At 57.1% G+C, this 27,459-nt stretch overlaps 3 protein-coding genes across 8 annotated transcripts; 1 reads left to right on the plus strand and 2 right to left on the minus strand.

Annotated features, from left to right (window-relative positions):
- Positions 1–11,740: 11,740 nt before the first annotated feature.
- STXBP2 (syntaxin binding protein 2) lies at positions 11,741–20,103 on the minus strand. 3 transcript variants are annotated; one of them, XM_003981805.5, is made up of 19 exons: positions 19,996–20,102; positions 18,713–18,762; positions 18,363–18,444; positions 17,782–17,858; positions 17,516–17,594; positions 17,327–17,430; positions 16,773–16,921; positions 16,499–16,583; positions 16,279–16,409; positions 16,084–16,191; positions 15,716–15,773; positions 15,512–15,577; positions 15,322–15,402; positions 14,840–14,978; positions 14,205–14,314; positions 13,210–13,305; positions 12,479–12,564; positions 12,207–12,364; positions 11,741–11,883 (listed from the first exon to the last, which is right to left on the minus strand). In XM_003981805.5, exons 1-19 carry the CDS (start codon positions 20,030–20,032, stop codon positions 11,798–11,800), a joined length of 1,782 nt encoding a protein of 593 aa, XP_003981854.1. In that variant the 5' UTR covers positions 20,033–20,102; the 3' UTR covers positions 11,741–11,797. The 3 variants fall into 3 exon arrangements, with proteins under 3 accessions (XP_003981854.1, XP_023100503.1, XP_044901117.1); XM_023244735.2 differs by lacking the exon at positions 19,996–20,102 and having other exon boundaries at positions 18,363–18,469; positions 18,713–18,759; XM_045045182.1 differs by lacking the exons at positions 11,741–11,883; positions 12,207–12,364; positions 12,479–12,564 and having other exon boundaries at positions 13,276–13,413; positions 19,996–20,103.
- Positions 20,104–21,993: 1,890 nt separating this feature from the next.
- PCP2 (Purkinje cell protein 2) lies at positions 21,994–25,754 on the plus strand. 4 transcript variants are annotated; one of them, XM_019816911.3, is made up of 6 exons: positions 22,005–22,296; positions 23,216–23,319; positions 23,751–23,773; positions 23,847–23,961; positions 24,253–24,377; positions 25,562–25,754. In XM_019816911.3, the coding sequence occupies exons 1-6, from the start codon at positions 22,238–22,240 to the stop codon at positions 25,679–25,681; spliced, it is 546 nt and encodes a 181-aa protein (XP_019672470.2). In that variant the 5' UTR covers positions 22,005–22,237; the 3' UTR covers positions 25,682–25,754. The 4 variants fall into 4 exon arrangements, with proteins under 4 accessions (XP_044901129.1, XP_019672470.2, XP_044901127.1 ...); XM_045045194.1 differs by lacking the exon at positions 23,751–23,773 and having other exon boundaries at positions 21,994–22,116; XM_045045192.1 differs by lacking the exon at positions 23,751–23,773 and having other exon boundaries at positions 22,011–22,296.
- On the minus strand, positions 25,746–27,397 carry PET100 (PET100 cytochrome c oxidase chaperone). Its single transcript, XM_006928353.4, has 4 exons — positions 27,242–27,397; positions 26,405–26,491; positions 26,203–26,235; positions 25,746–25,876 (listed from the first exon to the last, which is right to left on the minus strand). Exons 1-4 carry the CDS (start codon positions 27,266–27,268, stop codon positions 25,793–25,795), a joined length of 231 nt encoding a protein of 76 aa, XP_006928415.1. The 5' UTR covers positions 27,269–27,397; the 3' UTR covers positions 25,746–25,792.
- Between the last annotated feature and the right edge of the window lie 62 nt (positions 27,398–27,459).

Raw genomic sequence — 27,459 nt, forward strand, 5'->3', positions numbered from 1 at the left:
GTGGCAGAGTTGAGAGGTTGTGACAGAGACTGACTCTATGGCCTACAGAGGTGAACCTGGCTATATCGGGCCCTTTACAGGAAAAAAAAAAAAAAATTGCCCACCCCGGTCAACAGAAATGAGTATGAATGAGAGATCACACTATATCGTTTGCAGCTATATGCAACAGTCTGGAAGATTCTCACCATTATAATTGTGAGCAAAAGAATCTGGGCCAGGGGTGCCTGGGTGGCTCAGCTGGTTTAAGTAAGCATTCGACTTCGGCTCAGGTCGTGATCTCACAGCCCATGGGTTCGAGCCTTGCTCTGTGCTGACAGCTCAGAGCCTGGAGCCTGTTTCAGATTCTGTGTCTCCCTCTGTCTCTGCCCCTCCCCCGCTCATGTTCTGTCTCTCAAAAATAAACATTAAAAAAAAAGTAAAAAGTAAAAACAATCCAGACGCAAAAAAGAATATACCACACAATTTCATATACTAAAAAGGACCAAAAATGGGTGCCTGGGTGGCTTAGTTGGTTGAGTGTCCAACTCTTGGTTTTGGCTCAAGTCAAAATTTCACGGTTCGTGGGTGTAAGCCCCGCGTGGGGCTCTGTGCTAACAGCATGGAGCCTGCTTGGGATTCTCTGTCTCCCTCTCTCTTTGTCCCTCCCCTGTTCACACGATCTCTCTCAAAAATAAATTTGAGGGGCGCCTGGGTGGCTCAGCCAGTTGAGCGACCGACTTCGGCTCAGGGCATGATCTCACTGTTCGTGAGTTCGAGCCCCGCGCCGGGCTCTGTGCTGACAGCTCGGAGCCTGGAGCTTGCTTCGGATCCTGTGCCTCCCTCTGTCTCTGCCCCTCCCCCACTCATGCTCTATCTCTGTCTCAGAAATAAATAAACATTAAAAAAATTAAAAAATAAATTTGAAAAATATACATTAAAAAAAAACAAAAGGACCAAAAAAAGAAGAAAGGAAAAAAAAAGCACAACGAATCTATGCTGTTGGAGGATGGAAGTTTCCTGGGGAGTCTGATGAGAAAAGGGCAGATGGAGGGTTTCTGGGAACGGAGTGAAAAATTTGAGCTTACGCTCAGATCCGCACCCGTGTCTTTCTGTATGTCGTATTTTGGTGAAAGTGATAGGTGTGTGTGAAATCCCTATGTAAAAACAGCCGTGTACACGAGCCAAAGTATAGGCGATGCTTATTGAGCACCTACTATGTGCCAGATGTGACGCTATGCACGTGCGTGTGGTGGGGAGCAAGGGGACACCCCTCCCCTCCCACCCCGCCATGCACTTTGCCCTGTCGGAAGAAGACAGACACCAAGAGAGTGCTCAGTCAGCCTCAACCCCCACCAGTCACTTGTGCCCTGAAGGACAGGAACCCGGTTCTGGGAGAACTTCTGACATTAGAATGTCCCACCCAAGGGACGCCTGGGTGGCTCAGCTGGTTGAGCGTCTGACTCTTGATTTCGACTCAGGTCATGATGCCACGGTTCATGGGTTCGAGCCCCGCATCGGACTCGGCGCTGACAATGCAGGATTCGCTCTCTCTCCCTCCCTCTGCCCCTCCTCTCCCCCTTTCAAAATAAATAAACTTAAAAAAAAGAAGAACATGGCCCCCAGTGGAAGAATCCAGGGAGGGTTTGTGGAGGAAGAGATGGCTGAGAAGAAATCAGAGGATGAGACAAGTTACGCAAAAGAACCAGTGAGGGAAGGCTTTCTGGGTGGAAGGAACAGCATGTCCCAAGGCCCTGGGGAAGGACAGGGCGCACCAGCTTTGAGGAACTGAAAGAAAACTAGGGGGGCAGGAAGACAGAGAGCTTGGCTGGGATAAGCAATGTCACGGGCTCCCTTCCTTGAAGGGACAGACACGGCTTGGGCACAAGGGTGACTCAGGAGGCAGCAAAAGTCATCGTTTGAGAGTTCTGTTTCTTCAAACCCTTTGGTCTCAGAACTTTTCAGGTAAAAGCTTTTGAGGGGCACAGAAGTAGGCAGCTCTGACTTCAGGTTGGGTGAAAAGCAGGGGGAGTATGAGGAACCCCTAGGATTCCTTGGGATCTTAGTTTGAAAACCCTTAGTTAAGGAACAGGAAAGGGCCACAGGCCTTTTCATTGTCTCTAAAGAAAAATAAAATATTTTCGGGACGCTTGGCTGGCTCAGTGGGAAGAGCATTCGACTTTTGATCTCTGGGCTGTGAGTTCCAGCCCCACGTGGGGTGTAGAGATTACTAAAAAAAGGCAAAGTTAAAAAAAAAAAAAAAAGAAAAGGGGCACATGGGTGGCTCGGTGGATTGAGCATCTGACTCTTGGTTTAGGCTCAGGTCGTGATCTCAAGGTTCATGGGATGAGTCCCTCACCAGACTCTATGCTAATAGCACGGAGCCTGCTTGGGATTCTTCCTCTCTCCCCACCCCTCCCCCACTCATGCATGGGCTCTCTTTCTCTCTTTCTCTCTCTCCCTCTCAAAATAAATAAATATTTAAAAAGAAAGAAAGAAAGAAGATAGAAGTGCCTGGGTGACTCAGTCGGTTAAATGTCTGACTTCAGCTCAGGTCATGATCTCTGGGTCTGTGAGTTCGAGCCCCACGTCAGGCTTGCGTGGGGCTCTGGGCTGACAGCTCAGAGCCTGGAGCCTGCTTCAGATTCTGTGTCTCCCTCTCTCTCTCCCCCCCTCCCCCGCCCACACACAAACACGCTGTCTCTCTGTCTCTCAAAAATAAACGTTAAAAAAAATCTTAAAAAAAGAGAAAATGTTTTCATTATCCCTGACTTCCTTTTTTTATCTATTTATTTTGATAGGGAGCGACAGAGAGAACTCAAGAGGGGGAGGGGCAGAGAGAGAGGAGGAGAGAGCCCAAATCAAGAGTCAGACACTTAAGCGACCAAGCCACCCCTTTTTACCCACCCCCCAGATTTCTATCAATGAAACTGAGTTCTAGTGGCCTCAATTTTGCATCAAATGCTATCAAATAAAATTCCAGAGCCAGGCCTTTAAAATGTATAGTATGGCAATCACACACTTTATTGAGGTATGATTTTCTTTAAATAAACCACATCTATCTTAAGCATTCAGTTGGATGCATTTTGCAAACATATATGCCTGCAGGCAGCACGAATGTTTTGTTTTTCCCAAGCATTGTCTCTTTGAAAAATAAGGTGTAATTTACATAAAGTAAAATTCATCCTTTTTACTGAGGTCTATGAGTTTCCACAAACGCATAGAGCTGTGTGATTATCAATACCAAATGCTTTTTTCTTTTAATGTTTATTTATTGTTGAGAGAGAGAGAGACAGAGTGTGAGCAGGGGAGGGGCAGAGAGAGGGAGACACAGAATCCGAAGCAGGCTCCGGGCTCCGAGCTGTCAGCCCAAGGCCCAATGCGGGGCTTGAACTCACAAACCATGAGATCATGACCCGAGCTGAAGTCGGACGCTTAACCGACTGAGCCACCCAGGCGCCCCCAGCACCAAAGTCTTCTAACTTAAATGATGGTTGGAAAAAAAGGAGTTTCCCAACAATCTGAAGGAAACCTGTGTCCTGAAGTCTACTGCCGACGGAGAGGACTTTTGTGCCCCGTACAACTGGTTTTCCTGGGTGGGGCAGCAGATCCTGGAAATATTCACAACTGTTAGCGGCTTGTGCTCGCCTCGGTTACTGTACATGTGCCCTTGAAGGATTGCTTTGCAGGCACGGAGCCTGGGGAACTGACCTCTAGAAGCAACATGAGCTTCCGGTTGGTTGCTCGCCTCCCTGGGCAACAGACAGCTTGCTGTTCTGGTGACAGAGCTGAGCTGACAGGTGGCTGAGCCAAATCAGGAAAGAATCATTGACACTTGCTTCCTGTCCCGCATGAATGACAGGAAAGTAAAAGCCTCGGAAGGCTGCCCGATTTCTTCAAGCGAGAGCTGGCGAGCCTGGCTTCATTTATAAACGCTTCTGACCTGGTGGGGGAGGGGTGGGGCGGGCGGGGAGACTGCAGGGCAGAAGGGGGAGTCTAAGCAGCGGCCAGCAAACAGCACAGGTTTGGAGACGATAAGCTGTGGGCTCTGGCAGGAGCTGACCAGGCCAGGCTGTCCCCTGGGGCAAGGAACAGAGAGAGCCTGGAGGCCGGGTGGTAAAGATCGTGAAGCTTTCTAGTGTTAACTCCCTGAGATTATCCTTTGCAGAGACCTACTCCCGCCTCCCAGCGTCCCTGGCTCGGTCCCTTGGGCCTGTTGCCTCCTTCCGGAATATTTTCCATCGTGGAGGCTCCTCAGGGAGCTCTGAGGTGATCCCATCTACTGTTTGTGGAGAAATTTACACATGTGACCAGCATCCTGTCAGGCAGATGAGGTTATTATCTCGACACAAGGGGTTGTTGAGGCTCAGAGAGGCTAAGTGATTTGCCTGAGGTCACACAGCAAGTTGTCCACGCTTTCCTTAAAAAATAAAAAGAAGGGTAGGGGCCCCTGGGCGGCTCAGTCGGTTAAGTGTCTGACTCTTGATTTTGGCTCAGGTCATGATCTCAGGGTCGTGAGATGGAGCCCCGTGTCAGGCTCTGTGCTGAGTGTGGAGCCTGCTTAAGATTCTCTCTCTCCCTCCTACTCCCCCTCTTGCTCGAGCTCTCTCTCTCTCTCTCTCTCTGTAAAATTTTTTAAAAATAATAACAATAGGGGCGCCTGGGTGGTGCAGTCGGTTAAGCGTCCGACTTCAGCCAGGTCACGATCTCACAGTCCGTGAGTTCGAGCCCTGCGTCAGGCTCTGGGCTGATGGCTCAGAGCCTGGAGCCTGTTTCCGATTCTGTGTCTCCCTCTCTCTCTGCCCCTCCCCCGTTCATGCTCTGTCTCTCTCTGTCCCAAAAATAAATAAATGTTGAAAAAAAAATTAAAAAAAATATTCTTTAAAAAATAATAATAACAATAAAAAAAGAGAATATTCCTACAGCTTTTCTTTTTCTGTTAAATGACAGAAGGGGCGCCTGGGTGGCTCAGTTGGTTGAGTGTCCGACTTCTGCTTAGGTCATGATCTCACAGCTTGTGAGTTCGAGCCCTACATCTGGCTCTGAGCTGTCAGCACAGCTGAGCCTGCTTTAGATTCTGTTTCTCCCTGTCTTTCTGCCCCTCCCCTGCTCACGCTCTGTCTCTCTCTCTTTCAAAAATAAATAAACGTTAAAAAAATTTTTAAAAAGAAATGACAAATAAAACATCCGTATTTAAAAAGGAATTCAAAGGGGCACCTGGGTGGCTCAGTCGGTTAAGCGGCTGACTTCGGCTCAGGTCATGATCTCGCACTCCGTGAGTTCGAGCCCCGAGTTGGGCTCTGTGCTGACAGCTCAGAACCCGGAGCCTGCTTCGGATTCTGTGTCTCCCTCTCTCTCTGCCCCACCCCCCACTCATGCTCTGTCTCTCCCTGTCTCAAAAATAAAAATTAAAAATTTTTTGGAATTAAAAAATTAAAAAAAATAAAAGGAATTCCAAGAATACAGAAGTTTATAAAATAAATGTCCCCCATATTCCTACTCATGCAGAGTAATCAAAAAATGGGGGCGATTACAGAGCAACCTGCACCCCCCCCTTCAGCTGAGGAATATGAATATAAGGGGATAGAGGGGAGGTCTCATCTGGCCGGAGCCTCCACACCTCGCCTCCACCACGGCCCCCCGCGCTCCCTACGACTGCCTTCCCAATTCTCCAAGCAGCCATGTGAAGTTTTGCAAAACAGGAAAACTCACCTGGGTGAAGTCGATCACTTTCAAAGGGGAGATTTCAGGCTCAGATTTGCCCAATGCCAAAGTCTTCCCTTTTAACTAAGGCATGTTCCCACCCAAGCCATGGGGAGTGGGGTACATGGACCAGGGAGGGGGTGCGTGGAGAGCAAAGTCAGGGGGGTAGAAAGAGTTTTGTAGAAACTGCCTCCATCCAGCCTGGCTTTTTTAGATTTCACATACTAATTTTTTTTTAATTGTTTTTAATATTTATCTATTTTTGAGAGAGAGAGAGAGAGAGAGAGAGAGACAGAGACAGAGAGAGAGACAGAGTAGGGGAGGGGCAGGGAGAGAGGGAGACACAGAATCCGAAGCGGGCTCCAGGCTCTGAGCTGTCAGCACAGAACCTGACATGGGGCTCGAACTCACAGACCGTGAGATCATGACCTGAGCCAAAGTTGGACGCTTAACCAACTGAGCACCCCAGGCGCCCTTCAATCTTTTTTTTTTTTTTTTTTTTTTTAGTGCTTATTTATTTTTGACAGAGAGACAGAGAGCGAGAGAGAGTGGGGGAGTGGCAGAAAGAGGGAGACAGAGGATCTGAAGCGGGCTCAGCGCTGACAGCTGAGATCCCAATGCGGGGCTTGAACCCATGAACCACAAGATCATGACCTGAGCTGAAGTCAGATGCTTCACGGACTGAACCGCCCAGGCGCCCCTAAAATAGCTTTTATAAGGAAAAGCAACTGAAATGTTAGTTTCATTATGCTCATCGACTCTGGGGCTGTGAAAGATGATCGTTTTGCAAGGTCCTCCAAAAGTCCTAAAAATACAGAAAATTCCTTAACAGCTGTAATCAGGTCATAGAAAGTCCTAAACCATTTTACCTTTCCCTGGCACCCTATGGCTGTGGAAAATGCCTCCCGCTATCTTGCATAAACGTCATACGCTCATCTGGACACTGGACAGTTTACCAAAGTAAACAGAGGAGAGTAATAAAGTGCAGCAAATAGTGTCCCATTCTCTAGGAAGGTGTTGTTTTTTTTTTTTTATGTTTGTTTATTTTCGAGAGGGGGAACAGAGGATCCGGAGTGGGCTCTGTGCTGACAGCAGAGAGCCTAGGGCGGGACTCGAACTCGCAAACCTGTGAGATCATGCCCTGAGCCGAAGTCAGATGCTTAACCGACTGAGCCACCCACGTGTCCCCCATGCAACAATCTTAAAAAAAAAAAAAAAAAAAAAAAAAAAACTCAGAAAAAAGAACAGATAGGTGGTTGTCAAGGCGGTTCGGGGGGAGGGGTGAAGGTGAAGGTTGTCAAAAGGTCCAACTTCCATCTAGAAGATGAATAAATTCTGGGGACTACAGTTAACATTACTGTATTGTATATGTATTCTTTTAAGTTTGTTTATTTTTTCCGAGGGGGGAGGGGCGGAGAGAGGAGGAGAGAGAATCCCAAGCAGGCTCAGTGCTGCAAACTGCCTTATAAGAGAATAGATTGTAAAAGTTCTCACCACACACGTGCACACACGCACACACACATTCACACACGGTAACTATGTGTGCGGTTGGATGTGTTAACTAACCTATTACAGAAATCATTTTGCAATACATCCATATATCAAATCACTACCTTGTACACCTTACATTTATACAGTGTTATATATCAATTACATTTCAGTAAAGTTGGAGGGAGAGAGAGTCCACACATGACGGCAACCATACAGTGTTTGTCTTGCTCCTTCTGACTCACTAAGCGGGGCTTCACATGGATCTGCAGAACCATCCAGAATGGGGCACCACACAGAGTGACTGCTTCGTATGTGTTGCCTTTCCTTACCATTATTCCATTATTTTCCCCAGAATTTCCCCAGCTGCCGACAGGGATTGAGGTTCTGAGTGGTCTCAAAAAGCACTGTGGTCACTAGAGGCAGGGGGTGGGGGGTGGGGGGTGGGGCAGAGCCCCAGCCGGGACCTCCCCGTCCTGTCCTGTCCCCACCGGCACCCCAGCCCTGATGACTCCGTCCGTCTCTGGCCCCCGCTGGAGCAGAAACTTCCCACTCACAAGACAATTTCTTCACTCCAGATGCCTTTTCACAATATTCTTGGCAGCTGTTGGTTAACTTGCGTTTTAAGATTTTGAGTAACTTTATAACAACAGAAAAGGGAAGCTCGCCTCGCCTCCTCACTGTCTGGGCTCCCGTGGAACAGATATTCTCCTTTGACGTGCCTCCCTGCCTGGAGGTTTCCTTGGCTCACTGAGTCACACTCACTTCTCGTTCCTGCGCTGGGGCCACGGAGCCCCTTCCTACCAAGCAAGGTGAAGGCGTGGGGCATTCCTTCCTCTGCCCCTTCCTCTGCGGGGGTCCTGCCTGTCCCCAAGTGGCCACCACCCCTCCTGCCCAGCTGGCAGCTCCAGCGAGCCCTGGAGCCTCATGTTTGCTGTAAATTGAGCAAGTTCGAGACCACAAACCTTTCCCTTCCTTGTATGACTTGGATGAGGTATTATTCTAGAAGAGGCCCCCGGGCACGGCAAGGGTGGAGAACTCCCACTCGGTGCATTTCTGATGCTGAGAACCTTAGTCCTCACTTCGTCTGGGGCGGGCCCTCAGACCCTCCAAAGCGCTGATGTTAGCCTGATAAATCCTTTTTTGCTCCCTTTGTAGGGCCCTCCTTCTTAGCCTGCCCAGGGCTGGTCCCCATTAGAGTGTTAAATAATAATAATATTGTATCAATAATGTATTATTATGATGATCATCATTAAGGCAGCCAGAGTTTCCTGGATTCTTCCTAGTTGCTTACAATGTGACCGTCCATCACCCTGAGGTCTGTCTCCACCCCAGACCTCCCTGATAAACTCAGATCCTGCTGCCTCCTGGGGATCCTGGGGAGAATACTGAAGACAATGTATCAGGTTGTTACTTTCTGTGGCTTTCTATGTCCAACTAGTTGCCGAGGGAAAGGTCATTTGAGAAGGATCCCAGCTAATTCCAGTGGAAGGATTAATAAGGTTGGAAATAAGCCTCAAGAGATCATGGGTCCAGGCGTTGAGACTTCATAGCAGCTAACACCTTTATGGGGAGAACTGGTGGGGACAAGGGGGCATTTGCCCCACTCCCCCCAACCCACAGATCAATTGAAGCATCATGACATTATGGATCCCCTGAGAAGGTACAAGTATCCAGCTCCACCAGGGAGAGAGGATTCTCACCTACAGCTTAAGCTGATCTAGGCTATCGTGCTAACCACCTGTTGACCAAGGAAACCGCACGGTGGGGATGGTGGGGACAGACGCTAAGGAACAAGTTGCATAGGGTCACGGAGAAGCAGCCAGCCAAATCCAGAATGGGGGCCATTCCCCAGGACAGGAAGACAACCCCAAAATGTCCTAGTTGGGATAAATGTCCTGAGGAGATAAGGCACCGTGACATTTGAGCTAAAACGAGAAGGAGGGAGGGATATGGAGATTGGGGGAAAGAGTATTGTAGGCAAAGAGAACAGCAGGTGCAAAGGCCCTGTGGCTGGAACAGCGTGGTATGTTTGAGAGACAGCAGCACGTCCAGCCTTGCTGTGGCTGAGGGAGCCAGTGGAGTCACGGAGGGACCTTGTTAAAGGAGAGAGAGGGAGGTTGGATAGTATTCCCATAGGAAGGTTTTGAGAAGTCTGAGTAATGCCTGCAGAGGGCTTGGCATGATGCCTGCAACACGGTCAGGGCCTGACACTGCTGGCTGCTGTGGCCCAGAGGGGTCTGTGAATATTTGTTTGAATCAAAATGTCCTTAAGTGGGAGACGTTACAGCATCTCCCAGGTACAGATAAGGGGCAGAGGCCGGTGTAAGCAACAGTTTTGTTGCTGCGGGGAAGCACGGAGTCACCGCTGGCTTACTTCTTGTCGTTTCCAGCCAGGGCCACCCAAACTCCAGGCGCAGACTGGAAAGTGCGAAGAAACCGAAAAATTGGGCCACAGCGCCCCCTGGTGCTCGCAGTGCTCACCTGCTTAAGCGACTTCCCCCCGGAAAGCGAGTTTAAATATTAAACTGTGAAACTATCTCCCTCCCGCTCTGGCTCGGCCAGTTAAAAGGCTTCCCTGCCGAGGCCTGGCGGGGAGCCGCGCCTCCAGGGCGGGCGTCTCACCGCCACCCCGCACCCCACGCCCTCGACGGACCCTGTGCATCTTCCCGCCCTGGTGGGAGTTTCGTGTAAACCCTAGAAGCAGAATTGCGGGGTCAGAGTGTTCAGCGCTTCTCCAAGGCCCCACCTGCAAAACTGCGTGTGCGATTTTTTCTGGGGAAAAAAATGTCCTTAGATTTCCCCGAATTCTCAAAAGGATAGGGGGGCTTAAATCAGGGCCACGTCCTCCAGGGCTGGTGAGGAAGCGTCCTGAGCGTCCTGCCTCTGCCCATGCCTTCCCGGTCCCAGTCTTGGACGGGCCACATCCCGAGGTGATAGAATGGAAATAAGCAACGCTCCACTGGGGGGCGCTGTACCCACCCACCCAGACGCCCTCCCCTGGCACCCCTCCCAGCGGAACCTCTTCACCAGCGTTAGATGCGGTCCCCACCTGTCCTGGCTCACATCCCTTCTGTAGTTTCCCACTGCACCAGCAGAGGCCAAATCCTCACCCTGGGCCCCCAGAGGCCCCGTGTGGCTCTCAGATTTTATTACCCCTTAATATCTCTTTTGCTCCGTCTCAATCTCTTGCCTTTGTGTCCAGGTGCCCTCCCTCCCTCCCTTCCCTGACTCCTTTTTTTTTTTTTTTTATGTTTACTTTTGAGAGTGTGAGTAGGGGAGGGGCAAGGGGGTGCTGCTGGACAGAGGATCTGAAGCGGGCTCCGCACTGACGGCAGAGAGCCCGATGCGGGGCTCAAACCCAGGACCCACGAGATCACAACCTGAGCCGAAGTCAGACACTGAACTGACTGAGCCACCCAGGTGCTCCTGACTCCTCCTTCCATTCTCAACTCAGACTTCCCCTTCCTCCAGGAAGCCCTTCTTGACTGCCCCCAGACTGGGTGGATTAGGGTATCCTCTGGGCTCCCACAGCCCCCTCTGCTTGCTGTCCACCTGGCTCTGCATCTGTGCCCCAGAGAGAACGGTCACCACGTGTCCTATTCACACTGTGAGACCCGTTTCTCCTTTCGGCTGAGTGTTACGGGCTGAATTGTATCCGCCCAAAATTCATGTTGAAGTCCTAGCCCCCAGGACCTCAGAACGTGACTGCATTTGGAGACAGAGTCTTTTACAGGATAATTAGGTTAAAATGAGGTCATTAGGGTGGGCCTTAATCCAATATGACTGGTGTCCTTATAAGAGATTAGGACACTGACAAGCAGGTGAATAACCATGTGAGGACACAGGGAGAAGACGGCATCTAGGTATCTACTTGTCAAGGTGCGAGGCCTCAGCCGACACCTTGACCTCAGACTTCTACCCTCCAGAACCGCGAGAGAATACATTTCTGGTGTTTAAGTCACCCAGAATGTGGTACTTGGGTATGGTGGCCCTGTCACACTCGTGTACCCTCTGAACACCCCGGGCGGGGGGAGGACGATGAGCAGAGTTCTAACTCCGGGGTGGGAAGCAGGTACGAATTGCTGTGTGCCTGTCCTCCCACCGAAGACGACTCTGATCCCAGGAGCTGGAGAAGCCCCCAAGCCTTGTACGGCTCCAGGTCTCAGGAAGACAGTTCCCGGGGGGTGGGGGGTGGGGGGCAGGATGCAGGGTCCGTTCTGCTTAATAACACTAAGAGTCCCATCAGAGCCGCCAAGATAACTCTAGTGACAGTGGAGGAACAGCAGCTGTCACACTGTTTTGCTATCAGCTTTCTGGCCCATCCTTTATCTCCTCTGCAAAGCTGCTGCCGTCACTGGCCCCGATTTTTGGATGCACGGAGAAGCCAGCAGGTCGGCCAAGGAGCCAGTGTTCAAACCGAGCCCAATCCTTAACCTTGGTCCCGGCTTAAGATGCCATCTGGCGGGATGAGTCCTGGGTCCTGGGTCCTGAGACACAGGTCAGGGAGGCGGGCCCACAGGAGGCTGGCCCAATACGGCTCCCTCGGAAAGAAGGCGAGGTGGGCACTGGCTGGCAGAGAGAAGGGAGGATTTTATTTCTCTGGAAGGGGAGGGGGAGGGGGAGCGGGTCAGGGCAGGGCAATGTCCTCCAGCTTCTGGTCCAGCGTCTTGAGGTCATCCAGGAAGCGGGTTGGAGTGAGGATGTGTGAGGAGCCTGGACAGTAAGGGAGGGTTGGGGTGGGGGGGAGGCACTGTCTCAGGACCCCCAGCTGAGGTCCTTGGGAAAGCAGCCTCTGATTCTGAGGACACAGGGGTCCTTAGAAACACAGGGGTCTGGCCTGCAGGTGACCCCCTCCCTGGGAGGCCCAGCCCCGGCGCCAGCCCCTGGGAAGCTCAGGATACAGGCAGGTTGAAGCCCCGCGTGGGCTCCAGGCTTTGGGGACCCAGCTGGGAGTCCAGCTGTCAGCCCCCCACCTTCCTCCAAGGCACCTAGGAGTCCAGCCCCAGCACCCAGGGACCCCAGTCCCGGCTGCTCACCAATGAGCACCTCCCACTTGCCATCGGTGGCCCTGGTCACCTCATAGGCGGCCCTCATCTCTGACATGGCCACGCCGCCCATGACATAGATGATGAGCCGGGGCCCCGCCCGTGCCTCCAAACCGGCCTTGTTCTTGTGCCAGTGGCCGAAGCGGGCACTGTGCAGGGGGAGGAGGGCAGAGGTCAGTCTCCGGGCAGGAGACTCTCCGCCCGCCCTCACAACCCTCAGCTAACATGGGCGGGGGTGGGGGGGTGTCCCCTGGGGCCCTCACCTGACTGCAGCCTGGGAGCTGGAGGTGGGGGCGGGGTCGGACACAAAGGGCCACAGCTTTCTGTCCAGCCGGTCCTCCACGGCATCCTGGGGGCCACAGAGGGAGCCTCAGGTGATGGGGCCTGGGGTCTGGAGCCCCCCTCCCCCGGGTTTGTTCAGGGGCCAAGATCCTGGCAGACAGGAGCCCCCATCTGTATCTCTAGCCTTTGGGGACCTAGAAATCTGTATCTGCAGCTCCTTGGGGACCTAGGAGTCCAGGCTCCAGAGTCCATAGGGATGGGAGGGGGAGGCCTGCTGGGCCCCTGAGTGGGGAGAAGTACCAGGTTCCAGAGGAACAGCAGGCAGGAGGCAGGCCCCTTGGCCTGGTCCTTTTTGTTGTTGCTGTTTCGCGCCCCCAGGATGGGCAGGTGGTGGGGAGGGTTAAGGGGGAGCAAGGGGACTTCTGGTGGGGGCAGCAGGGGAAGAGAATAGAGGAAGGAGCCAGCGGTTGGACAGGAAATGGGGCTCCCCCACGAGGTGCCCATCTGGTCCCAATTACTTGGATGTCAGCTTGGGACACTCCCCTGGCAGAGCAGATCCGATGCCAGAGGGATGCCCATAATGAGGGATATTCCCTTAAGCCCCGAGGCTTAGCACCATGACATGAAGAGGACGGAGCCCCCACCTAGTCAAGGGCAGGACTTGGCGGGGGTGGGGGGGGCACAGGGGGAGGTCAGGCCCCACCAGTGGTACCTCCATCACGTCCTTGATGACTGGGGTCCAGCGGGATAACTGATAGGTGGGCTCCAGGCGCTCCCTCCGTTCTAGCCGACTTGAGGTCCCAGAGCCCTACAGGTGGTGGTGGGATGGAGGGGGGAGTGGTGGGACAGTGGGAGGATGGGGGAGAAGGAGGCGGGTCACAGATGGGGCTGGGGCTCGTCTGGCTTGGGGGAAGGGCTGGAGAAAAAGATGGAGAAATGGAACAGAGGAGCAGAGAGACAGGGAAGAAAGAGAGAGAAGGAGAGAGAAAGGGGCAGGGAGAGGGAGAAAGAGGGAAGAAAAAGGGAGGGAGGGAGAGGAGAGAAAATGAGAGAAAGAAATACGGATGAAATGAGACCAAGCGATGGGGCAGAGAGAAAGACAAGGAGAGGAGGTGGGGATGAGAAAACGGGAGCCAGGAGGTGGGCCCAGGGCGACAGACAGGGGCTGGGAGGGGGATGAGGGACAGGCGAGGGGGACGCGAGAGCCTCCCCGGCAGTGGAGGCAGGGTCAGGGAGGTGAGGACACATAGGGCCAGAGGGAGACAGGAGCGGCTGGGCAGGCAGCTGGGCGCAGGAGGCTGCTGAGTGTGTGTTTTGGGTGGGAAGTCGTCCAAGACCTCCAAGAGACCGGGGTCGACCGTGTGCCCTGATCCCAATGCTCGAGACCCTGCTGTCTGCCCACCAGGGCCTCAGGCCACACACCCCACCCCACACCATCACCGGGGCCAAGGTTCTGACTACACCTCGCCGCCCTGCTTATCATGCGACCCAAGACTGATGACAGCTGTGGGGCCCGTCAGTCCCAGACCTGATCCTGCACAGACCTCTCTGTCCTCCAAGAGCCACACCAAACCCTGTGCCCTGGCCCCGATGATGTGCCCTCCACCCCCCCGGGACCCAGGTTCTGACTCTCACAGGCACCCCCCCTCCCCATACCCACATTGGCTTCCTGCCCAGTCTCTGACCCACAGCCTGCTGCCGGCATACCCCGGGGTTGGTGACCGTGCCCCCCAGCAGCTCTAGGTTCCGGATGAGGCTGCTGTGTGCCTGCACATTGGCATGCTGGATCAGCTTGGCCAGATTCTCCTCACTCACACCTGGAGGAAGAGGACCGGGGAGGGAGGGGCTCCTGTAGATGGGATTCTCACGAGGGGGGCCGGCTTGGGGAGGGCGGGGGGGACAGAGGTGGCCATGGGGCTCCTGGGTGGTGGCAGAAGGAGGTCCCCAGACTGTGATGGGGGTATCCTGCATTTGGGGTGGGGTGGGGGGGGTGGTCCTCAGGACCGAGGGAGCCACTGGGGCAGGTGCTAGGAGGATCCCAGAATTCTGGATGGAGATCCCAGAGAGGACAGATGGGGGAACCTCTGGAATTAGTCGAGGGGGCTAAGTTCGGAGGAGTCATAGATGTGGGGGTCCCTGTGTCAGTGGAGCCCTCGTGTCAATCAAAGTTCCCCTAGGTTAACGGAGGGGGGGTCCCAGGGTCGAGAGGGGCATCTGCGGGGTCCAGTGTGCTTGGGGAGTGGAGGCGGCCCAAGGTCAAGGAAATTATGGGGTAGAGACAATCCCAGGATCATTACAGACCCCAGTGAACGGGGGTGTCCGGGGGCCCTCCCCCAGCCCACCGTTCCGCAGGAGGATGTAGAGCAACAGGGCCCGGATCTTGTCATAGGCTGGCACCGCCGCGTCCAGCAGCACGGGCACGATCAGCTTCATGGCGTCCTTGATCTTCTCACCCTCTGCATCTGAGCCCATGGCCAAGTCCTGCGGGCCGGGGGCGGGGCCAGGGCTGGGACACCCGCAGGGTTCTCGGCAGCACCCTGGGGACCCGCTTCATCCTACTACCGGGTCTCCTAAGATTTCATCCCTGTCCATCAACAGGTCCCGCCCCTCACAAGGCCCCACCTCTCCACAGGCCCCAACCCCGGGTCCTACCTCTCTATGCACCTGCCCACAGGGTCACACCCATGTGCCAGGCCGGCCTCTGCACGGGATCCACCCCTCTCACAGGCCACACCCCTACAAGGCTCCTCCCCTGCAGACCCGGCCCCCTCACGACAGGCCCGCCTCCCCGAGGCCCCGCCCCCTGCCCCAGGCCCACGCCCACCTGCTCCACAGCGCACAGTTTCTCCACCGAACCCTTGAAGTGCTTCATGCAGTCGTCGGCCAAATGCAGGTGCGTAGAATACTGCGGGGTGGAGTGGGGATGTGGGAGTTGGGGGTAACAGGCACTGAGACCCAGCCAGGAGTCTGGCGGCAGGGGGGGAGGGGCCAGGTTCTCCCACCCCCGCGCTCACCTTGTTCAGCTCCTTCTGGTATTGAGGCATCTTTTTCAGGATGTGGGACAGGTCTTTGATGTTGGCCTGGGGACAGGGAGGCCGTGAGGCCCCGCCCTGCCCACCCCAGATCCCACTCCAGACCCCGCAAACAGATTGGGGCCCCGCCCCTCTCTGTGGGGGCAGGGCACTGTCCTGCCCATCCCGACACAGGCCTGCCCCTACCTTGTCGGTGGTCAGCCTCTTGCTCTCACAGAACGTCTTCAGGAGCTCCGTGACCCTCCTGGCGGTGACAGCGGGCAGGGATGAGGTTGAGGGCTGGCGCCAAGGCTGTGGTTTGACGGCAGTGGGGGGGGGGGGTCACACAGCCCGGGGGGATGGGAGCCAAGGGACACGCGTCCCTGTACCAGGCCATGTGCCAGCCCACGTTGAGGAGCCCGGTTGAGAGCAGTGGCTCGTAGTGGGGGGGCTCACCCAGAGCCAAAGGCTACGCACCTGGCCCACGACGGGGAGGAGGGGATGGGAGTGGGGACATGGGCGGGGAGCACAGGACAGAGCGGCCCGCACCCTCGGCGCCCGCCGCGTGCACGCACTTGGACACGTCCGCGATGTGCATGTGCCGAAGCTCTACCCACAGGTCATCGTCCTCGTCCAGCAGCACGGCTTTCTCGCGGGCCTCACTCAGCCCTGTGGTCTCGTACCTGCGGGACACAGAGGGTCAGGGCGGCTCGCTGAGGGCCAGGGACCCAGGTGGTGATGGGCGGACGGTGTTTCTGGGGTCCGCCCACCTGTACGTGTCCTGTTGGATGTCCAGCAGGTCATAGGCCATGGCCTGGAATGTCAGCTCATGCAGCAGAGGGGACACAGGGTCCGCCGCCCGGTCCACGATTAGTAGCTGTGAGCGGGTTTTTTCAGGGCCCTGGGAAGGGGGTTTGGCAGGGATGAGGACACTGACCCCGTCGCCCTTGGCTGGGGCTTCACCCCCACCTCCCCAGCACGCCCCCTCACCTCGCCCAGACTGGGAGTGTCCGCCTTGAAGGCATTCAGCTTGGCCAGGACGGCGTGGGCCAGCTGAGCTGTGTCCTCTGGGCCCCTGAGGGTGGGGTGGGCAGACAAGGGGGCTTAGGCTTGGGGAGGGCCGGGCACATGCTGGAGGTCAAGGATGGGATTAGGGATGGGAGTCGGGTGAGGGTGAGGACCAGGACGGGGGTCAAAAGTGAGGTTCAAGGCTGCACGTGGGATGGGGTCAGGGCCGGGGGTGGCCTCGGGCTGGGGTCCCCACTTGCGGTAGCGGATGGCCGGGTACTCCTGCAGCGTGGCGCACAGTGTGGCGATCTGCTGGGCCAGGGCCTCGATCTGCCGCGCCCGCTCCCCCGCGCGGAAGGGGCAGTAGAGGTTGTAGGTGCTGTGGGGGGCGTCCAGGGAGAACACCTGCGAGGGCACAGGTGCCAGGGCCGCCGCTGTGGGCACACACCTGGCCAGCTCGCAGCCTCCAGCACCCGCCGCCCCCTGCGGCTTCCCTGCTCTCCCTGCTCTGCTCTGCCCAGGTGGGAGTGCGGGGGGGCCGGGGACAGGCCTGGGGCAGCTTCCAACCAACAGGAGGCAGAGACATACCCAGCCCCCTCCCCCATGGGCAGGACCCCTCGGAGGTGTGCTCTATGCTGCCCCTTGGGACAGAACTCCAGGCGCCCATGGTGGTAGGAACTCAGTTGCTTTCCTTTGTGATCTGATGTCCCCTTTCCTTGTTTCAGGGTCCGTTTCTGAGGGAACCCAGGACGTTTGATCAAGGACTACCCCCTCCCCACACCCCCAGCCCTGGACTAGCTTGGGCTGTACCTGGGCCTCGTAGGGGAGGAAGGCCAGGTCGATCTCCTTCAGTGTCTTCACCACCTTTGCTAGGCGGGAGCGGCCCAGCTCACTGAACAGGGGCTCCGGGCAGGCTGGGGTGAGCGAGCGGGGGCATCAGGCCAGAGCGGCCTCTACGCCCCGACACACCCCCCCCGGCCCCCAGCCCGCGGCACTCACTGTCAGTGAAGAAGACGTGTGCTGCTTTGTAGGTGAAGGTCGGGGTCCCCCGGAAGTCTGCTATCAGGGCCTGCACTGACTGGGGAAGGCAGGACATTGTCCAAGCCTGGCCCTGCCCCCCCTCTGAACCCCCTGCCCCGGCCCCCCAGCCACTGCCTGTCCCCCAACACATGAGCACACACGCACAGAGGCATGTGTACACATACACACACACACACACACACACACACACACACACACACACACACACTAGCTCGCATAGGCACCTTCTCTGTGGGGCTGAGCAAATAAATGGCCTCCAAACTGGGGACGGGTTCTCGCCGTTTGTTAATGTCTTCGACAACTAGTAGAACAGAGAAAGGGACATTGGCATTGGGGCCAGGGTTCATGGAGCGTCTCCGACTCGGGAGAGTTGGACACATGGGCAAGAGGGCTGGATGCTAGGGCAGGGGATGCTGTACTCCCTCGGGCACCTAATGGGGAAGTACCTGCCCATGGGTCACACAGCTAAGAGTTACTGGGCAGGGTTCTGCACGTCTCAGTTCATGGCCAGGCTCCCAGGGATCCCCCACAGAAAGTTACATGCTCCGAGAGGCTCACACTGAGTTCACCCTGGGGTCCTACACGGGGTTCCACACACAGGGGTGCAGAGTCAGGGAGGCTGACCCCTTAGGAGTCGCAGCTGGGGAGTCCTGCACGGGAGGTCTGCCTGCCACAGGCTCCCACACCGAGGAGGGGGAAGGGCTGTCTATGCAGGGTGCTGCGCACTTGGGAGTTTTGAACAATTTTCGGGGATCCAATACTTTAGGTCCCATCTGGGCAGCATGGGGTGGGGGTGTCCACTCACTAGTAATGCCCTCAGCCAGGATGTCTGACATCTTGCAGCAAGAGGACAGGATACGCATGCTCGGGTGGTCCATGATGAGTACCTGTCCGGACGGATGGACAGACGGACTGATGGACAGAGGAGCGGGCAGGAGAGGCTGCGGTGGGGCTGGGGTAGTGTGAGCAGGGCCTGCGGCTGCACGAGCTGGCTGGATGGGAGGACCCAAGACCCCCCCAACCACCCCCACCCTGTCCCAGACCCTCCCCCCACCCCCACCCCAGGGACCAGCAGCCTTCTCCCAGAGTTCTTGTGGGTCCCACAGTCAGGGCCCCCCACAGGGGCCTGGACAAGGCATTCTGCCAACCCCATACCTTCCACTCGCCATCCTTTTTGACACTCCGGATGACTCCGCTCAGAATTTCTGCAGGGGAAGTAGGGTGGGCTCAGAATGCTGGGTTCTCTGGCCCCGACAAGCCCCCGAGCCTTCTGGGCGTCGGGGCTGGGCCTCCACCTCCACTCCTGTTTACTTCTGTCCTCAGTCTTGTGAGGTCACCCCTAGTGTCACCCCCGGTTTACAGGCAGGGAAACACGTTGAGAGAACAAGTGACTAGTCTAAGCACCCGCAGCCCCAAGTGGCTAAGTGGCCACTCGATAAATACACGTCAGATGAACAAATAACTGAGAAGCCAGCGCTCACATACGGTCCACCTCCCTCCAGAGCCGGGATCTCGCCTCCCCACCGACAACCTCGGGTTCTCTGGGTGGGGACGTTGCAGCCAGACCCTCGCCCCACCTCCATCGGTTTCCCTGAAGAACCCCTGGCTCTCTGCTCTGAGACGGGCCTAGCTGTGGTCACCCCATTGCCCGACCTCCAGCCTCAGTTCTCTCATCTGTAAAATGGAACCAATGGTTTCCCCTCTCCGCATTACCCCTGTGCAGAAGGCTCCGATTGTTGCTTGGGGTGCTGGGGTTTGAGCCACAGTCGGCCCTGCCTAGCGGGGGGAGGAGGGAGAAGGGACAGGGCGGCCCCGCCTGCCCACAGGGTCATGTCCACTGTTATCAGGACCGACAGGGCGGAAGGAGCAGGAAGGAGGTGCTGAGGCCGGAACTACCCGAGGTGGGGGAGGGGACGACCTCCACCCCTCTCCCAAGATCCCAGACCCACGCGGCCCAGTCGCCCGAGTCCCCACGCCGCATGAGGATCGTGGGGGACCCGGGGTCCCTCACCCCTGGGCCTGAGCATCGGCCTGACCACGTCCCCTGAGCTCTCACACCACCTGGGGTCGTCGACCAGCGCACCCAGCCCGGCCCCAGTCCAAGAGTCCAGCCCCCCGGACTTTGCCAGGCTCAGAGACGCGGCAGTCTGGGCGTCCAGTTGTGCCCTCTCCCTGCCGGCACCCTAGGGGGTCCAGGAGTGCGAGCCCTGGTGCCTGTCTACGGCCACCCCTAGCCCGGTCCCCTTGAGCCCCCGGAGTCCAGCCTTCCAACTTTGTTCCGCTCCGGCACCGGAGAGCGGGGACGCCCGCAGGACCAAGGTCCCGCCCGCCCCCTCGAGGATCAGGTGCTCGACGCCCAGCCCGGCCGCCAGGTCCCCGCCGCCCGAGTCCCAGGGTTCGTGCGCCCCTGGCCCCCGCTCCCCGGGAGACGCACTCACTTTCCCCCACCACCGCCTTCAGCCCCGAGGGCGCCATCTTCCCCCAGGGGCGCCACGGCCGCTTCCGGGTCTGTCCCAAGGTGGGGGCGTGGCCCCGCGCGTCACCCACGTGGACCCCGCCCTGCTGGGCCGGCCCCGCCCCCCCCTCGGTCCTCGGGGAGGAAGGTGTGTACCTCGCCGAGCCGGCAGGTGTGTCCCCCGCAGACGCGTGTGAAGTCCCTCGAAGGGCACACCCCGACGACGCGCACCGACGTGAGCTCAGACGCACCTTCCCTGCTCGTGTGCGGCGAGAGCGCGGGATCGCCGGGGAGCAACGCTTTAATCCTCCCCAGACACAGCCACCACCCTGCCAGAAGTTTCTCCGTGGTTGACGGATGCTGTGTGCCCAGCCGGCGCCGCGGGGGCCATACGCCTGTGACCCACTTGCCTTCCGTCCCCCAGAGTACAGCAGCCGGCTGGACAGCATTTGATAAAGTCAGGAGGAGGCCTGGAGGGAGGCTTGAGGCTAAGCCAGCACCTACTGTGTGCCAAGGGCCCGTGCCAGAGTCTCACCCAGTCCCCTCAGAAACCCTGACGGTGGGGAGTGCGGTATAGACGGCGAAGCTGCGGCTCAGCAGGGCCCTTGCCCAAGGCCACGTGACGAACAGGCCCGCTGGGATCTGAACCCCAGGACTCTGTCCCGGGAGGACTGCCTGTCACATAGCCTGGCCCTCACCAGGGGCACTCACACCCTCATAGGCTGCTCGTCGCATTCATCGGCTGATGACTTCGTGGGTTTGGAGGCACGCTCAACCCCTTGCACGCTGACACACACACGCGATTCACACGTGACCTGAAATTTCGCGGCCTGCTCCTGCTGTGCGCCAGCGAAGGGCGGCCACCTTGTCACACAGAGGGCACAGGCAGCAGCACCCGTGCAAAAGAGGTCCCGGGCGTCAAGAGTGATGCACGTGTGTGAACGCAGAGTCCAGAACTGGGTCCTTCATTTGGCCGTGTTTCTCGAGGCTTGGTCTGGCGCCTGGCCCTTTGCCACTTACACGGGAAAGGCGGCAGTGAATGACTCTCGGGTCTGCCAGGTGGCGCTTAAAGTTGAACGGAAGGGGGAGAGAAAATAACTCTCTCCACCAGAGGGGTACCCTGACAGGGTGGCCTTTAGATTTAACCTGAACGACATCACAAAGCAGCTCTGCAGCGGTCCAGGCAGAGAGAAGCAGGGGGTGTGTCTCGAGGGGCAGAGGGAGGGAGGTGAGCTTGGAGGGACTGCAGAGGGCTCGACTTGTCACTTGTCGTGGGACAAGATAGGACTAAGCCAGTCCGATTTGCCTGGGATTGAGAGGTTCCCCGGGCACAGGACTTCCAGCCCTAAAACTGGGACGGTCTCGGGCAAACCAGGATGGCTGGTTACTCTATGTGGGGCTTTGGGGCTTTCTTTCATTTTTTCCTCCCTCTGTTCCTTCCTTCCCTGTTCTCTTTTTCTTTCTTTCAAAGCTTTATTGAGCGATCATTCACCTACCACACACGTCAGTCACTGAGACTGGACAATTCAATGCCTTGTAGCAGACGCAGAGATGCGCACCCACCCCCGATTTTAGAACATTCCATTACTCGGAGGTGTTTTGAGTTGTCTCCTGAGGACAATGGAGGCCAAGGTTGAGTTCTGAGCAGGGGAAGGAGGGGGTCCCTGCAGCTCCGGAGGGGAAGGATGGATTGCAGGGGCAAAGGGAGTTGTTGGGAGACCAGGAGACCCCCCCACCCCAGCCTCTCAGCCTGTCCCCTGGGGGTGAAAGTCTGTAGGGCCTACCACCCCCTACTCTACACTGTGAGAGTGACCAGGGTGCTCGGCTGTTTATGGGCTGCATGGTATCCTGTCCACCTTCCGCCACCAAAAAAGGTTGAAGCCCTAACCTCTAGTTCCTCAGATTGTGACCTTATTTGGAAATGGAGTCGTTGCACATGCAATTAGTTAAGAGGAGGTCACACTGCAGTAGGGGTGGGCCTTTATGCAATGTGACTGGTATCCTGTCTTATGATGGCCTTGTGCAGACAAGGACACAGAGGAATGTCGTGTGATGACAGAGGCAGACTTTGAAGTCCTGCAGCTCCCAGCCCGGGAACACCAAGGTCTGCCTGCGACCACCAGAACCCGGGGAGAGGAAAGGAAGGACACACACACACACACACACACACACGCACAGGTTCCAGAGCATGGTGCTGCCACACCTCAACTTCAGGCTGTACAACAATGTCTGTTGCTCTCGGCCACCCAGTTTGTGACTTTGTCAAGGCGGCTCCAGGAGACCGGTACATCGCGGAGGAGCAGGGCATCCTGTTGGCATCGAGGACTTGGGGCTGTGGAGGGGGTGTAGACGTGGGCCCTGGGTGGGGGGGGGCTGCCTGGGGAGGAGGACCAAGCTTCGCGCTTAGGGAGGTGTGGGGACGGTGTGGCCCATTTATTCCAAGAAGAAATCTTAACTGGTTTCCAGAAAGGCATCTTGGGGAGGGGATGGGGTGCCAGTGACAGCCTCCCAGTGGCATCCTCTCCCAGGGCACTGAAAGAAAGCCATAGCTGCTTGGGGGAGGGGGCAGGGACTTTCCTCCTTGCCTCTGGTCCCCAGGCACTGAGATGACAGATCACAGGAGACAGCTCAACCTGACACTGGCGACAGGACAGGAAATCCCAGACCTTCTTGTCTCAGGGCCTGTGGTGGGCAGCCGGACCCAGGGCCAGTGACCAGGAGGCGTGGCCTGGAGACACAGAAGGAGCCAGTCTGCCTGGCGGCACCTCAGTGGTCCTGGGGTCCAGCTTCTTCCCCCGGCACCTGCAGATGACAACCGCCCCTCCAGCAGGCTGATGCCATCCTGCACTGCTTCCCACTGGGGGGCTCCACATCCTGCCCGAGCCGCCCTGGTGGCCCGTGCTCTCCCGATGGGGCCAGCCAGCCCCCGCTCCCCACCATGGGGACGCTGCTCTGGCTTGCTGTTGAGCCCCACCTGAGAGTCCCTGCGGCCCAGTGGATCCTGCTGGGCGAGGTCCAAACCCGGGTCCCCCTGCCTCCTACCCCCACAGCAGCACCGGCATCCTTTTGCAAAAACAATGATCTGGATCATCTTTATGGGGCTTAAGCCTGGGTGGGAGCAGATGGGGCGTGAGCTGGGGATTTGGGGCTGGGTATCCGCTCTCCCCACGTCACAATCTTTTAAAAAGCCTTCTCCGGCACAGGGCCGGGTTAGAGGCCAGCAGAGAGGGAGACCCAGGGGAGGGGAGCGGGGACCATGATGGACCAGGAGGAGAAGGTGGACGGGAGCTCAGGCCCCTGCGTCAAGGTAAGCACACCCCCACACACCCCCAACTCAAGGGCCTGTGAATGACAAGACTAATTAGTTTGTAGGGCACCTAATTAGCAGGCAGGTCTCCTGGGACCCCTGACCCAGTTGCCACGGCCCGAGGAAGTGCTGGTGGGCACGAGGGTCCACGTGCCTAGTCCAGCCCCAGGGCAGGGGTCGGGGCTCTCAGTGCCGACCCCTGTGAGGTGGGAGATGCAGATTTGGGGGCAGCCCCTCGTATGTTTCCCTGGCCCGCATCCCAGCCCCCAGGCTCCCCTGCCGTCAGGCCCCAATTTAGGACGTCAGGATGCTGGCACCCGCAGCCTCTCCCTTGAGGCGGCACCACGTGAAGTGGCCCCGCTGGCCGGGCCCCTGGGGCAGGGGCCGGGCTCGGGAAGGAGGCTCAGGTCTCATTCTGAGCAGCTCTGCAGAGCAGCACGTCGGCGGGACCATGGTGAGAGCCGGGGAGGGGAGGGGAGGGGTTCCCAGCTGAGAGGCCGGCTGGACTGAGCGTGTCTGTCCCCCAGGCTGGCTCTCCAGACCAGGAGGGCTTCTTCAACCTGCTGACCCACGTGCAGGGCGACCGGATGGAGGAGCAGCGGTGCTCACTGCAGGCGGGGCCGGACCCGGCCTCCGAGAGCCGTGAGAGCGGGCAGGGGGTGCATGGGGGCGGTGTGATGTCTGGGGGGGGCACGAACAGGGCAGGCCGTAGGGGTACGGGGAAGTGGCCGTCCGGGGGGCCCGTGGGCAAGAATCTGCGACAGCACCTGGGAACCCAGGGCAAGGGACGGGGCGGGGGGGGGGGGGGTAGAGACGAGCGTGTTTCCTAGAGAGCACGAGTGGGGGTGCAGAGGCAGGTTGGGGGCTTCAGCTGGGCCGCATCCCCTGCAGTCTGTGCATACGTTCATTCCCACATGCCTCTGCTTAACACAGAGAGTGGCCCTGCACCCGAGATGGACAGTCTCATGGACATGCTGGCCAGTACCCAGGGCCGCCGTATGGATGACCAGCGTGTGACAGTCAGCACCCTGCCTGGCTTCCAGCCCATAGGCCCCAAGGTAGGTGACCTCCTGCTGGGGCTAAGCCGAGACCCTGCCTCCCACCCCCCAGCCAGGAGGAAATGGGGCCTCACCCTCACCTACCCATGACTTGCCCCCTAGGGATGAGTGCCTGGTAAGAGTGCCACCCTGTGTCTCTGCCAGTCACAGGACCCTGGTCAATCCAATACCCAGCTTCAGATGGGATGACAAAGGCTCTCCCCGACGGGGCTGGGAGGGGCCCAAGGTCAGGCTGGGGGCACGTTACTGTCAGAGCCATGGCTGGAACTCGTGACTCCTGCCTCCATGTCTCAGGGTGTCCGAGAGGACAATGAACAGCCCCCCTCCCTGGGGAAGTTCCCTCCAAGGAAGAGGGCACAGGCGCTCATACCAAGGACACACGCATCCATACACTCCTGTGTGTCTATGACACACAAAATCACAGCAGCCTGGGTTCTGATCAAAACCCCAAATACCACCCTAAGTGTTGAGTAACTAAGGTGCCTAGAGGCTGGGAGATGGGGGTGCCTGGGTGGTTCAGTCGGTTAAGTCCTCGACTCACTATTTTTTTTAATGTTTATTTATTTTGGAGAGAGACAGAACACGAGCGGGGGAGGGGCAGAGAGAGAGGGAGACACAGAATCCCAAGCAGGCTCCAGACTCTGAGCTGTTGGCACAGAGCCCGGTGTGGGGCTGTGACTCACGAACTGTGAGATGATGACCCGAGCCAAGGTCAGATGCTTAGCCGGTCATTTCCCTCTCTCTTGGGATCCCCCCTTTCCAGAGCCTCCATAAGCCCCCGACTCTTGATTTCAGCTCAGGTCATGATCTCACAGTGATGAGATCGAGCCCGCTGGGCTCTGCGCTGGGCATGGGAGCCTGCTTGAGATTCTCCCTCTCCCTCTGCCCCCCTTCACTGGCATGCACAGTGTACACTTTTTTTTAAAGTTAAAAAAAGGGGCGCCTAGGCGGCTCAGTCGGTTAGGCGTCTGACTCTTGATTTTGGCTCCGGTCATCATCTTGCGGTTCATGGGTTCATGCCCCGAATCGGCCTCTGCGCAGACAGGGTGGAACCTGCTTGGGATTCTCTCTCTCCCTGACCCCTCTTCTCTGCCCTCCCCAACTTGCACTGTCTGTCTTTCCTGTAAAATAAGTAAGTAAGCGTGAAAAGTTCCTCCCTCTCGCTGACCCCTCTTCATCCGCAGGACGGAATGCAGAAACGAGCCGGGACGCTCAGCCCCCAACCCCTCCTCACCCCTCAAGATCCGAGTGCTCTCAGCTTCCGTCGGAACAGCAGCCCCCAGCCCCAGACCCAAGCCCCCTGAGGGCCTGACACGTCCTGGGCCCTACCTGGCCCCTGAAAGCAGACAATAAAACACTCCCACGAGAAACAAGGAACCGCGTGTGTGTTATTTGGTGGGTGGAGGGGCTAGGACTCAGGAGCTCTGCCGGGCGGCACGAAGGAGTTTCTCCTCCCGCTGCTTCCGTATCCTCTCTTTGAATTCTTCTAGCTCTCGGCGCTGGGGGTGGAACGGGAAGGAAGGGGGAAGAGGGCACACACCTCAGGGGCCTGGACCCCGATCCCACCACCCGGCCTGCCCCCTACTCCCCTAGGCCACAGCTTCAGAGTTCATCATCTACACTGGAAGCCCTGTGCCAACTACAACCAGGGTCTAAGTGGGATCGGTTTCATCCTTCAGGAAGAGGGCACTAAGGAAACCATACGCCCCTCTGCTCTCAATTCTCCTTCTTCATGACTGGGGGTAAAGTTTTCACCAAACCCATTATGGTCACAGGGACCCAGGCACCCCCATCCCTTCAGGAGGCAGAAGAGTATGTTACTTACCTGGTCCTCCTTCTCAGGTGGCCACAGCTCCCTCTGTGGGGACAAAGTAACAGCTGGAAGCAGGAGCCAGGAGCTTCCGGAGACCCCCCACCCAGTGCAGGGTCGGTTCGTAGAAGGCAAACATTGCTCCCCAGCAGGTTGGTGCCCCACGCTCTCCCCCACCCCCTGGAATGAGCCCGTGAATATTCTCGTCTATGCCCACCTTGCGCTGTATGACATAATCCTCAAACCACTCGGCCTGATTGGCAATCCAGAACATAGCCACAGGGAAGGTGAGGTAGAGTGTCATCTAGAAGGGCAGGGGGTAAATGAACAGAGCCAGGGATTAAACCCCTTCCGCAGTGTGCACAGGCTGCTCAGAGCCTGGAGGACCATCCTCCCGCAGAGCCAGGGACCTCCTCGGGACCCCCAAGGACCCCTGAACTCCCACCAAGGGTACAGAAGCCTCACACCTAAAAGCCTAGGCCCCTAATAATAATAATAATAATAATAATAATAATAATAGTAATAATTTAAGAGACCTCAAAGCCCCCTCCGAGTCTGGGTTAGGGTTAGGGTTAGACTCCTTCTCAGAGAAAGACACACGCACACGCACCCGACTCAGAATACAAAAGCTCGTACTACAATCAAAAGCATCTGCCGAGGCCTCATTACCCACCCGTTCGTCGGATCTCTGAAACACCTCCAAACCCAGGAGGCCTCACTATTTACATTTAGTCTATTTCTCTAAACATAGGCGTCTCCCTATCAGAAACACACATGCCACCCAGAGCCCCACGAGCTCCCCAAGCGTCTGGAGCCTTCCTTCTTGGAACCTCTTCCTCAGATCACTCCTCTCAGAGGTCCTTCCTCCCACCAACCCTCCCAGAGCCCCCTAACCCGGCGCCCCCTCCTCTAGGCTTCCGACCCTAAAGACCCCTCTCAAAACTCAGAAGCTGTCTCCTCAGATTTCCCTCTCTCTTGGAATCCCCGCTTATCTGAGCCTCCCCGTCAGATCCGGGAAGAACCCAGCCGCCCATCCGCTCCAAAGATCACTGACCCGAAACACCTCCAGCTTCACCCCCATCTCGCTTCTCCTAGGCTACAAAGCCGCTTCCGCCCAAGGTCAACCCTCCAGCAAGACAGCAGCTCATTGGGCGTTCGCGGGCTCCACTACTGAAGCTGATTGGTCGAGGAGCTTTCAAGATGACGTCATCTTCGGGAGCCTCTTCTCTGCTTCCGGTCCCTGGAGCCGTCCACGCGAAAGTCAACAAACGT

The sequence above is a fragment of the Felis catus genome, chromosome A2 (genome assembly GCF_018350175.1).
Source record: "Felis catus isolate Fca126 chromosome A2, F.catus_Fca126_mat1.0, whole genome shotgun sequence".
Classification (NCBI taxonomy): domain Eukaryota; kingdom Metazoa; phylum Chordata; class Mammalia; order Carnivora; family Felidae; genus Felis; species Felis catus.